The sequence below is a fragment of the Orycteropus afer genome, unplaced genomic scaffold (assembly GCF_000298275.1).
Source record: "Orycteropus afer afer isolate SDZICR_OR568_19922 unplaced genomic scaffold, OryAfe1.0 scaffold00255, whole genome shotgun sequence".
NCBI lineage: Eukaryota > Metazoa > Chordata > Mammalia > Tubulidentata > Orycteropodidae > Orycteropus > Orycteropus afer.
Genome location: NW_006921842.1, coordinates 2,587,255 through 2,600,587, shown reverse-complemented (window position 1 = coordinate 2,600,587; position 13,333 = coordinate 2,587,255). Strand labels below are relative to the sequence as shown.

The window sequence follows — 13,333 nt, the reverse complement described above, 5'->3', positions numbered from 1 at the left end:
GTAGTGTGGATATGTGTTTCTGTTTTTTGTAAAGAGGGTTTAGAGTTCGAAGTGGGAGGTTTTATGGTAATTGGCTGAATATGGTTTCTTCTATTGAATGAGTGAAGTTATTTGCGGAGGAGGTGGGAGCAGAAGAAGGAAAGCATGGTGTTGCTAGGGTCTGTTTCTAGGGCTTTGAGCAGGCTATTATTGATGATGTGTTTATTTGCCAGACTGCGGCTCAACCTCAGGAAAGATTCCTAATGTTAGAGGGTCACAAATTTCTGCCAATTTCAGGCACATTCAAAGACCCCACCTCTGCAGCCTCACAGCACCAAAGTGCAGCTCCAAGGCAAAATTCATGGAACCACGCTCAGCTGTGGTTTCTTTGCTCTCCATACCTAGTCTGCCCACGGTGCTGACGCAATTCCACCAGATAGCTAAGGGCCGGCTCTGGAGTTTGCGATACTGCCCACCTGTGGCGCCAAAGATGCACGCAATTTTAGCTGTGGTGGAGTCAGGGTAGTACCTGCTAGTGACCTGTGGTCCCAATAACCATGGCAAAGAAAAGCATGGTGTCTCTCAGTCTGACCCAAGCCCGCTCTGTGATCTGCTGGGAGGGGAGGGAGCTAGCCTTTCTGGTGCAACAATGAGATCTCCACCTGTGCCTCAGCAGTGGTGCTCATGTCCGTCTGTACCCAGACCACCCAAATTACCAACAAAAATCAACTGCTGGAGGCAGGTCTCTGCCGCTGCTCACTGGAATATTGTAGTAGTGGCTAGTAAGCTGTTATAAGGTGATTTTGTTCTTGGCTTGGGGTTCTCAGGCAGTCGCCCTCGCCCAGCAGACAGTGACTTCCCCAGAAAGGTTTCCAATGGTCTCTCTCAGGTGCCCGTCCATCCTCTGGCAGTAGCTCTTTCCTAATCTCCTTGTGCCTTTCCTCTTATTCTGCTCTTCTGTGTTTGGTGCACTCTTATTCAGTGAGCTGTTCAGAGCACCAAAGTTCCTAATTCAAACTGTTGTACCTAGGTTTCAAGGTCCTTAGATGCCAGAGGGGGGAAAAAAGTGCTGCTCACTGGCAAGACTCCATTTTGAATCCAGGTCTTCCTCTTTTTCATTGACCCTCTGTTTTACGAAGCATGAGATCCTTCCCAAGGGATTGTTTCCTCTTCATAACATGTCTCCTATCAATAGGTTTTCACTGTTTTTTTTTTTTTTTTCTGGAAGTAGATTTTCAGGTCCTTCTTCCTAGTCTGTCTGCATTTGGAAGCTCTGCTGAGACCTGTCCACCATGAGTGACCCTGCTGGTATTTAAAACACTAATGACATAGCTTCCAGCATCACAGCAACATGCAAGCCACCACAGTATGACATACTGACAGACAAGTGGTAGCATAAGCCACTAGGGAAATGCAAATTAAAACCACGATGAAATAATGATTAGAATTAATACAATAGTGAAAAGTTGACAAAACCAAATTAGGTCAAGGAAGCAGAGCAATATAAACACATATTTCTATTGAGAATGCAAAATAGTATAGTAATTCTGGAAAACAGCAGTTTTAAAGTCAAGCACACACTTAACATATGATTTACCAGTTCCACTCCTGGATATTTACATGAGAGATGAAAACTTTTATCCACACAAAATTATAAATAAATGTTAATAATAGCTCTATTCATAATCACCAAAATAAACCAAATGTTGCTTTGTATGGATGGAGTATGATGTATCCATTGTTGCTGGTAGGTGTTGTCAACTCGATATCGATTCATAGTGACAGAGTAGAGGTTCCCCATAGAGTTTTATAGGCTATAATCATTACAGAAGCAGATTGCCAAGTCTCTCTCTCACCAATCTTTCTGTTAGCAGCCATATACAATGATACACTACTCAACAATAAAAAAGGAAGAATTATTCTTTTTTTTCTTTAATTTTTATTGTGATTTGGGTGTAAGTTTACAGAGCACATTCATTTTCCATACGGCAGTTCATACACATTTTGTTTCATGCCATTCCCCACAATGTAACAGTTCTCTTCCCACTTCCTCCCTGTATTTATCTCTCTCTTCCTCGAGTCCTTCTTTCCTATGTATTCCCACCCCCACAGCTATCTCCCTGTGCAAACACTGCCTTTCTGTTCTTTCACAATTGACTGGTCTAAGGAGTTTATTCGGAGCTCTGGTAGCATAGTGCCTAAGGCATTTGACTGCTAACCAGAAGGCTGGCAGTTCAAACTCACCAGCCACTCCTCAGAAGGAAGATTGGGCAATCTACTTCCATAGTGATATCACCTCGGAAACTCAAAGAGGGGTCATTAGGAGTCAGATCCTACTTGACAGCAGTGAGTTTGGTTTTTTGGTTTAAGGAGTTTATCTACCTATTGAAAATGTTCACCCTGTATGCCCCTCTGTTGTTCGGCTGGAAGCCACAGGAGTGAGTTCAGTTACAGACCTAAAGGGTAACTAGGGGCCATAATCTCAGGCTTTAACAGACCCACAAACCTGGTCTTTTATTTTTTTTTTTATGATATTGAGTTTCATTCCACATTGTTCTCCCACTGTATCCAGGAACTCCTGCACTGATCGCTTTCCAAGTGGTTGATAATGGTAGCCAGGCACAATCTAGTTCTTCTGGTCTCATGGTCATATACGCTGAGGATCACATGGTATACCAGTCCCTTATACTAATTGTTTCCATGTGTCTTTGGTTTTCTTCATTCTTCTTCGCTCTAGATGAGAAGAGACCCATCGTTGCATCTACTTGGCCACTTGTAAGCTTTTAAGCCCCCAGTCACTACTCACCAAAGTAGGAGGTAGAGCAATGTTTTTGTGTAGTATGTTATACCAATTGAGCTTGATGTCCCCTGTGACCATGGTCCTGAGCACATAGGTCTAACTTGACTGCTAATTAGAAGGCTGGCAGTTCAAACCCACCAGCCACTCTTTGGAAGGAAGGTTGGGCAATCTACTTCCGTAGTGACGCTGCCTCAGAAACCCAAGAAGGGGTCACTATGAGTTGGATCCGACTTGACAGCACATAACAACAATTCCCTCAGGGTGTTTGGCTGTGGCCAAGAAGTTGTCCTAACTCTGCCCTTTGTTAGCTCTATTATATATTTGGACATTCTTACAGCACATACAAATACATGTGTAGAAATACCATCTGCCAACCTTGTAAATGGTCATGGGTATATTCCCTTTTGCCTAGACATACCTGATCATTCTTGTCTACCCATCTATTTAGCAAAAGATTAATATTTGCTAGCATGGACAATGCAGTATTGTTTATGTAGAAGGGTTTATTTTTGTTGTCTGTACCTCTTGTGTACCTCTCTGTGTCTTTAGAAAAGGAAGAATTATTGATACACACAAAGCGTAGATGAATTTCAAAAGCATTTTGCTGTGTGAAAGAAGCCAAATTCAAAATGTTACATACTATATGATTCTATTTACAACATTTTGGTCAAGACAGAAATATAGGGATGAAAGACAGTTATGACGAGGGCCAACGGTTAGGGGTTGAGTACAAAGGGGCAACACAAAAGAGTGTTTGGGGTGATAAAACTGTTCTACATCCTGATGTTGGTGGGTGTTTACACAAATCTATACATGTGTTAAAACTCAGAACTGTTGTTAGTTGTCATTGTGTCAGCTCTAACTCATGGTGACCTCATATAAAACAGAATGAAATGTTGCACAGACCTGTGTCATTTTTATGGTATGGTACGTTTAAAGCCACCACACAAAACTAAAACTAAAAACAATAACTTGGATGGATCTTAGTTAATTTGAAAAATTGGGGGAAAAAAAAAGAAAATATAACTATTCTTAAAGAATACCTTAAGCCGTGATCGTTAAAGCTAGCCTATTTGTTTTAGTAACATATGTGCTATAATCAAGTTATGTTGCGTGCACATTTTGTATAACTCACGCCCCTTGAGAAAACTATATATACTATCCTTCCGTTTTGTACTATTTGGAGCATAGTTTTATCATTTTAAATGATTAACAAAATTACATAGAGTTCAAACTCTGCTTTTATGATTCTGTTGACTGTATATAAAATGTTTTGATCTTAAGTATGTGCAGTGACACAACTCTCAACTATAATATCATTTTTATGAGCAAGCACCACCTGCTTCATGAAGATTCATTTTATGATGCAATTACTAGGAGTATCTTGTGAAAAAAGGGCAGGGACCACCTATGCTACAAGCAAAGGCATGTATCTTTCTATTCTGGGAGTACACTTAGCTGTAAATTTGTTGAATCTGAAAGAAAATAGTCCTTGAGATACGTTTTCGTGGTAATAATCCTGTAAGGACTAGAATGGCTTCTCATCTGCTAGAGGAGGCACAGTACAGCAGGAGGAAAAGTGTACATGGAATTTGAGTTCTGCTCTGACATCACGTATTAGGACCAATTATCTGACTTCTCTGGGCTTCATTTGCCTAATTATTAAAACATGATTCTAAGCACTATGAAGTTCTTCTATGTTCTCTGATGTTATACATACACTTATGTAATTGCTCAATGTCACCAGTTTCTGCTGTTTGTTTCTTTTTGCTCTTCTTGTTGGCATCATTTAGCAATTCATATCTTCTGAAGTTTGCCAGAAAGGTTGGCCTAAGATTAGGAAATAATTTCTTTTGAGTAATGATATTCATTGATCATTTCCTGAGCAGCACTGTCATAGCACTGGACAACTGGAGATGAAATGATTGCCTGTCTTCAGAGTTAATGGCTAATCAAAAGAGAGCAACAAGCAATTATAATACAAAATGATAAGTGTTATAATACATATATGTTCTGGAGGCAATGGGAGAACAGATACAGGTCAGAAAATGCTTCCTTGATTAGCCTATGAAAGCTAAGATTTGAAGAAATCTCAGCTGATTAGGCATTGACCAGCAGAGATGAAAAGATGTTGAGATGCGAGATGGCCATTCAGACTAGTGAAACTATTTTAGACCTGCATGAAAAGTGCTACCTGATGTGTGTCAGAGTAGAACTGTGCTCCATAGAATTTTCAAGGGTAGGATCTTTCAGAGAATCACCAAGCCTTTTTTGTGAGGTGTCTCTAGGTGGGTTCAAACTGCCAGCCTTTCAGTTAGCAGTTGAGCACACAACCATTGGGTCACCATGCTTTGGAATCAATTTAACAATAACTGGTTTGATTTAGTTTTGTGGTATGAGAAATCCAGGAAATAGGCTAGGAATCTGACAATGAGCCCTGTTCTATGCCATATGCCATAGTTTTATCTGAAAAGCATGAGGAGTCTAATGAGGAACAGGACAGATCACATGTATGTTGGGGGAAATTAGATTGTATATGTATGTGGTGGGCAGGAGAAAGGAGATGTTGATCCAGGAAATCAGTGTGAAAACCATTATAATCATCTAGGAAGGGATGATAAGTGGCAGGGGAGATTGGGAAGAGAATTCAGATTCAAGAAATATTAGTTTGAAATTAAATGGCTTGGAGAAGAATTGTATTGATGGGTACTTATGTACAGGACACATGATCACTTAATGTGATGCTGCCATTTAAAATAATTAAAAGCCACACTTCTATGTGTAAATTGTTAGCAAATGTTGTCCTTTACATGGACTTTTTTTTTTTTTTTTTTTTTACTATTTGGAGCATAGTTCCCCCCCCCCCTCAGTGGATGGCATGTAGGTATTGATTTTATAATTATTTTACAGAGAGAGAGACAAAGAAGCACCAAGAAGTTATGGAACTTTGTGAACACCACATAGCTCAAATTCCTCCATGTTACATTTTAGAAGTAATCTGATAGTAATGTCATTTAAAGAGGGACGCTAGAGTCATGAAGACCAGTTAGCAAACCATTTTCATACTAATGATAGTAAGAAGATGAGAAAAAGGTGGTAGCATTGCTTCAAACTAAGGACTTGGAAGGAAATTGACTAATTGCTGTTGAGTTGATCCCTACTCATGATGACCCCATGTGTGTAGAGTAGAACTGCTCCATAGGGTTTTCAAGGCTGTGATTTTTCAAAAGTAGATTGCCAGGCTGCCAGGCCTGACTTCCAAGGTGCCTCTGGGTGGGTTCAAACTACCAACCTTTCGGCTAATAGAGCACTTATTCGTTTGTAGCACCACTCAGGGACTGAGAATCCTTCTAATCTCCCTAATGAATTTATGCCATTGGGAGGACTTTAAGGCATATAGGAAGGGGCAAACTGATGACATCTTCAAGTGCAGGGATACAATCTTCATTCATGTCTGAAAAATCAATTTGATCAGAAACAATGGAAGTTACTTTAGGGTTATAGAAATGCAAGTTTTGAAAAATAAAATAAAAAAAGAATGAAAATACCAAAAAAGAAAGAAAGAAATGCAAGTGTTGACATATTTTTAAAATTTGTTTATCATACTAAAAAAATGTATCAGGTCTAGGTAACCAAGTTATGGCTCAAGAAAGTATAATTCCCTCTTTAACAGAAATGTCTGCCTACATAACCTATGTCAGATGTAACTCAATGGCAAACTCTTTTCCTCCAGATTTTGCTTTTTCTGTGTCTACATCACCATAATCACCTTTCTATATTACATCAAAATTGATGCATTATAGTTTTTTGAGATACACTGTGGTTTGGAATTAATTTGGGGAGATATTTTTTTTCAGTAACACAGCCAGAAGCCAGATATGGTGCACTAAATTACTTTATATGGTTCTTCCATCCATAGACTTTATAACTCCCACCAAATGACTGGGTGAACCATGCAAATAAGGTGTATGGAACCTTAATGAGAGGATTGGTCAGTTTTTCCATCTTGCTAGATTTAAAATGAGCCCTCCCATAGGTGGAAATGAGGTGTGTGTGTGTGAGGTGTATGTGGGGGGTGGAGGGATCTCACTACCATCAGGAAAGAAGAGCCAGGGGAGGAGCATATCCTTTGGGTTCACTGAGAACCTCCTGATCCAGGAAACAGAGAGCTGTACCACTGAAGATGGTGAGAAGCAGAGACAGAGAAACAGTGGCAGCACAACCAGAAAACTGTAGGAGATGGCACAGTGGGCTTACCTGTCCATAGAGCTAGGGCTGAATGCCTTTGCTTTGAGGGTTATTGGCAAACTGGGGTGTCTGTGCCACTTACTGGCAGAACTAAAAGACTTTATTGCTTGCCCAGGCAGGGCAAAGGCCAGTCCAAGGGATCAAAGAGACCTGCTTGGAGGCTGAGAGGCTATCCTGATCAAAGAATTGGATGCTGAGTATTCCTGAACCTTCCCCCACCATTATTGAAAAATAAACCCCATAATTTTACCTCCATAATAAACCCCTTAATTGTGAATATGGTATATGGTCTGTGAGTTCCATGTGGCCACTGCAGTGAATTATCAAAACTAGCAGAGAAGTAGAGAATGCCTGTGAGAGGGATATTTAGTGTCAGAATTATAAAAATGTTGGAGGATGGAGGCATGTCTGACCTCCAGCTCATAGGAATCAATCTTGGGCTGTTGGTGCTGATAATGATTCTCTCTCCCCCTTGTGGAGTTAGATGAGGAGGTCAGAGGCTCCACCATGCCATTCTTATACCAGATCACAGGATGGGTAACAACTGAGAATGTGAATTTTTTTTTTTTTTTTTTGTAATGGGTGAATTTTTAGTGGTTTTAAATGCAGAGATTTTTCAGACTTCACCCACAAGCCTGGGGAGAGGCATTACAGTGTGGCTTCCCATGAAACCTGAATCTTTCTCTAGTTGTGTGAAAGACAGCTGGATGGGAAGCTGGAGGTGGACTGCACTAGTGGTGTGACCTTGGGCAAGTCATTTGGCCTCCGTTAGCCTCTGTTTCCTTTTGTATAACCAGATGTAATTGGGTCAATTCTGACTCATATTGACCATGTGTGTCTAAGTAGAATTGTGCTTCATATGGTTTTCAATGGCTGATTTTTCAGAAGTAGATTGCCAGGTCTTTTTTCTTAAGTGCTTTTAGGTGGACTTGACTTAACTTAACTTAACCTATCGGTCATCAGCCAAGAGTGTTTCCTGTGTGTCCCATCCAAGGACTCCTTTATCTATAAAATGAGCATGATATTGGTGTGGTAGTTAAGGTTATGTGTCAACTAGGCTGGGCCTGGTTTTGAGTGTCTGGACAGCTAGATATAGTTATTACCCCTGAAGAAAATGATAATCAACACCATGGTGGAATCTACTGTGAGCAGCTGAGTAGCTGCCTTAGGAATGTGGTCTGCTTCCAGTACAGAAGAAGAAGCTTCAGAGAAAGGTCTCTGAGATTTTTGGCACATCTAGATCTTGCATTTGGCTGAGTCTTCATCTCGGTGGCCTGCCATGTTGTCTGCCAATCTTGAAACTGTTTCTGGACTTGAACTAGTGGCCGGATGTGCTGCTTGATAATCTTGGAACTGTGCCATTTTACTTGTCGACTTTGAGTTTGTCAGCCTCAGCAGCCTGCAGCTTCTTGAGTTAAGAGACTCCTCCAGCTTCAGTGGGCTAGGAGCAAGAGGCCAAACTGAAGTCCAAGGTCGAGAGTTCTTCACCCAGCCTCTAGAGCTGGCACTTTGAACTCGAACTTCTAGCCTCCTAAATTGTAAAAGAATAAACTCCTATTTGTTGAAGTCATCCATTTGTGGTATTTTCTGTTGGAGCAGCCCTAGAGAACCAAAACAAATGGTAATTATCTTGGGAGGACATTACACGGATAAAATTGGGCTACTCATGTTAAGTACTTAGTATAAAGACTGCAAATAATATTGAATATGTTACTATTAAATTGGTATGCAATTTCCACCTATTTACAATAGTTAGCCTCAGTATATCCAACTTCAATGCAAATCACCATGTGATTATACTTTAAAAAGAAGGAGAAATACAACTCTTTTCAATTAATAGTTCTTCCCTAATAGAGGACATTAGCACAGTATGGTCTTCATTGCCCTGTGGTGGTGAGAGGATGGACTGAGAGATGGGAGATGGGAGAGAAAACAAAAAAATTCTGTCATTGTACAAACCAGACTACATCTGAGCATATTTTCTTACATGGAATGTTTTTATTTCTCAGGTATATTAAGGAAACAAACATCAAAAATGACCCAAATGAACTCAACAAACTTATCAACAAAATTTCTGATGTGGTTACATGGACCCCACGACCAGGAGCCACCCTTGATCTGGGTAGGATGCTAAAGGACGCAACAAACAGGTTTGCCTTAATTATTTATAGAGAATAAAAATGCTTTATGAATTTCTTTCAATATTATGAGAAATAATAGGGTCCCTAGGAGCTCTGGTGGTGTAGTGCCTAAGACATTTGACTGCTAACTGGGAGGCTGGTGGCTCAAACCCACCAGCCACTCCTTAGAAGGAAGATCAGACAATCTACTTCCATAATGATTGTTGTTGTTGCTATTATGGTCCGTCGAGTCAGACCTAACTCATAGCTTTGGAAACCCAAGGAGGGGTCGCTATGAGTTGGATCCGGCTCAGTGGCAGTGGGCTTGGCTTGGGCTATTTTGAAGTAATGTTACTCTTTTGTTGACTAACATACTGTCTCTGTTACCCAATGCTGCTGTAACAAAAATACCACAAGCAGATAGTTTTAAAGAAAAGAAATTTATTTTCTCATAGTTCTGGAAATTAGAGGTCTGAATTCGAAGCATAGTTTGAATGGAATGGGGGAAGTCTTTCTTTTCCTATTTTAGGTTCTAGTAGTTTCAAACAATTGTTGGAATTCTTGGCATCTGTCTTCCCCCTCTGTGTGCCTCTGTGTCTATTCTGTTTTTCTTTGTATAACTCAGAGGCAATTAGGTTTAGGACCAACTCTACACTGGTTTGCCCTCATTAATACAACAAAAGAAAAACCCTATTTCCAAACAGGATCACATTTACAGGTATCGGGGTTAGGGTTCAACATAATTTTTTTTGAGCACACACTGAGGCTCACATATCACCTTTTTAAATAGATTTTTTTTTCTATTTAAATAAAATAATAAGTAGCTCTCAATTGGGAAAAAAAAAAAAAAAAAACCTGAGTTGTTTTTTTATTCTCCTAAGTTTCTCTTCAACCAAAACCAACTCACTGTCATCAAGTCAGATCTGACTCATAATGACACCTCCTTGGGTTTTTGAGGCAGTATCACCATGGAAGTAGATTGCCCAAACTTCCTTCTGAGGAGTGACTGGTGGGTTTGAACCACCAGCCTTCTGGTTATCAGTCAAATGCCTTAAGCACTAACTATGCCACCAGAGCTCCCAAGTTTCTCTTACTATGTAATAATTACTCAAATGTTTTCCCATCTCAGAACCTTGTAAAAGAGTAAAAAGTGAGGAGAGTTTTTCTATTAAAGACTATTGATACAGCTCAAAAACTAGTTGTCTTATGTAAGTAAGAAGGCATAAGCATGAGAATTAATTTTCATTATAACCCAAACACTACCCAACTACTTATTCCACAGAGAGTACATTTGAACAAGAAACTATATATTGGCAATGCAATTCAAGAAAAGTTAACATTGATACTGTAAGCCTGTATTTGTATAAATACTTGTCCTGATCCAAGTGAAATCATAACTTCTTCTCTGCTATTTAGAAGTGGAGTAAACATATTGGAGAGGGGTGTGCATAATTAGCCAAAATCACACCCTTCTCCTAAGCTGTACAAAGTTGGTAAGGAGAGAGGAGAAGATAGAGAATGTGGTCAAAGAAAGCTTCATCTAGATTCTTTGGCATTTGAACTCCAGCTGAGAAGTAGTCCACCAATCCCACCCTCTTGCTAATTTCCCATATCAAATCTGGTCAGTTTTCCCTTATAAATCCCTCACAAAGCCACCACTCATTTCCAGCCTTTCTGCTGTGGCCTTAACTCAGACTGTAACAATTTCTCACCTATTTTCCTGTAGTGACTCCTGACTTATCTTTGTGCCTCCACTTCCACTCCCCTTTCATCCATAATCCTCCTCACCAGAGTTTTTCAAACTGCTGGTCAAAATCCATCGGTGGGTCATAAAATCATGAACATTGCTTACAATCAGCACTTTAGATAAAAGAAATAGAAAAGAACAGAAAACTCAAGAGTATTGCACGTAACAAGCATTATTTCATGAAACTTTGTTCTCACTGATACCCTTGGTATGTGGGTCATACCTTGGTCCTGTAATAGGGGAAAAGACACCCCAGATTCAAAAAGCTTCAGTAAAGACATTTTTATTAAGCCTTAGGACAAACACAAAACAAAGACAGTCCTCCAGGATGAGGGAAATCATCAGCATGTATACAATACAGAAAGCTGAATGGAGTCACCTGAGTCATGGCCATGAGGCTACTTATATGATTGAAAACAAAGGGAATCATCACAAATCATGATTGGTGGCAGGTCAATTGATCACTGTTGCAAGTGAAACAACAGAAATGGGAAAGGACCATGATCTGGATACTTACATAATTGAAGATAAAAACGGGTACAAGATCGGTCCTGAGGCTTGAGTACCTGTGGCCTGAGTCGTAGTCACAAGGTGGCTACAAAACAATACCAGGACTCCAGCCTTAATTTAAATTAGAAAATGACACACTCAAGCAGATTCCCTACTTCTTTGTGTGAGTATAATCTACTTTCAGCCACACTCTTCTAGAACTCAAATTGCCCCTCCCTAGTTTTGTCCTGTAGGAGCTCTGGTAGCATAGTGGCTAACTCACTTGCCTGCTAACCAGACGGCTGGCGGTTCAAACCCACCAGCCACTCCTCGGAAGGAAGGTTGGGCAATCTACTTCCGTAGTGATACTGCCTCGGAAACCCAAGGAGGGGTCGCTATGAGTCGGGGCCGACTCGACGGCACATAACAACAACAACAACAAAGTTTTGTCCTGTAGGAGCTCTGGTGACTTAGTGCCTAAGGCATTTGACTGCCAACCAGAAGGCTGGTGGTTCAAACCTACCAGCCACTCTTTGGAAGGAAGGTTGGGCAATCTACTTCCTCAGAAACCCGAGGAGGGGTTGCTATGAGTTGGACCCAACTCCATGGCAGTGTGTTGTGCTTGTGGTAGCTTTGTCCTGGAACTTGTCTATGTATAGTCCCAATGTTGATTTGAAGGCCAGAAAGAACTCAACTGGCATCTGAACTTATGTCAAGACTCAAAATGGAGTTAGGGCTCCCACTGTAGACCACAGCTTCCACAAACCCAAGTGCTTTAGAGTTTAAGCTCTAATATAGCCTGATGTAAAATGTAGCTCTTAATGGTATCATAAGTAAAAAGTCTGATAACACCCCACTTCACTTTGCTGCCAAAGTGATCTTTCCAAAATGCAAAGTTGTTCTTTCCCTGCTTGAAATTCTATAGGATCTCACCAGTGTCCTTGGTATGAAAGTGGTTTAAATTCTCCAGATCAGAGGTAAAAACAGTTTTTAATTATTTCAGTTATTAGCAAGGCATTTAGGAACCTTCATCACTTGGAATTTGCCTGACTCTCCAGCCTCATCTCTTGACATTCCTTCAGATGTATCCAATAGCAATAATTCTTAAACTGTCATGAGCATCAAATAACCTGAGAAGCTTGTAGAAATGCACATCCTGGGCTCCACCACCAGAGATTCTGATTCAGTAGGTCTGAGGTAGAACCTAGAAACGTACATTTGTATCATTGTCTCATACCAGCATTCTCGGTAACAAGAGATTGATGGTGGATTCTCAGTGCTAAGACAGAGTGTAAGAGAACAAACTCTCTGCTGTAAAGTTGATTCAGATTCATAGTGATCCTATAGGACAGAGTAGAACTGCCCCACAGCATTTTCAAGGTTATCATACTGTCACATTTTTCTTTCATGGAGCAGCTGGTAGGTTGGAGTGCTAACCTGTAGTTGTTGTTGCATAAATTTGAATGATAGTTGTACCCTAAATGTCTAACTCTGCTTTGTGAAGGGAAGAGGGGATAGGAAAGGGCAGGGAATGTGATCACAGAAAACTTAATCTGGAATCTTTGGCATTTGGACTAGGTCTTTGATATGAGGAAAGGGTTGCAAGTAACTAGAGGAAGATAGAGAGATAAAGGGAGATTTCACTCAGGAGAAAAGACATGTGCCCAAAAAGGAGAATGTAAATAGTATTGTGGATTTGGTAAGTGCTAAATATATGTCATTCAAAAATGATTTATTCAGCTCCTTCTATATATAATCATCACACTAAGTACAGAGGAGCTCTGGTGGTGTAGTGGTTAAGGCATTTGACTACTAACTAAAGGTCAGTGGTTTGAACTCATCAGCCGCTCTATGGAAGAAAGATGAGGTGGTCTGCTTCCATAAAGATTTATAGTCTTAGAAACCCAATGGGTGTTGTCATGTGTCAGAATTGACTTGATGGAAGTGAGA

General features: G+C 40.3%; 1 protein-coding gene across 1 annotated transcript in view; it reads left to right on the top strand.

The window, feature by feature from the left end:
• LOC103204667 (cytidine monophosphate-N-acetylneuraminic acid hydroxylase-like) overlaps positions 1-13,333 on the top strand; it is a 184,675-nt gene that overhangs the window by 151,728 nt on the left and 19,614 nt on the right. The window contains 1 exon segment of the mRNA XM_007949874.2: positions 9,037-9,177. Within this exon segment, the coding sequence (XP_007948065.2) occupies positions 9,037-9,177 (141 nt within the window).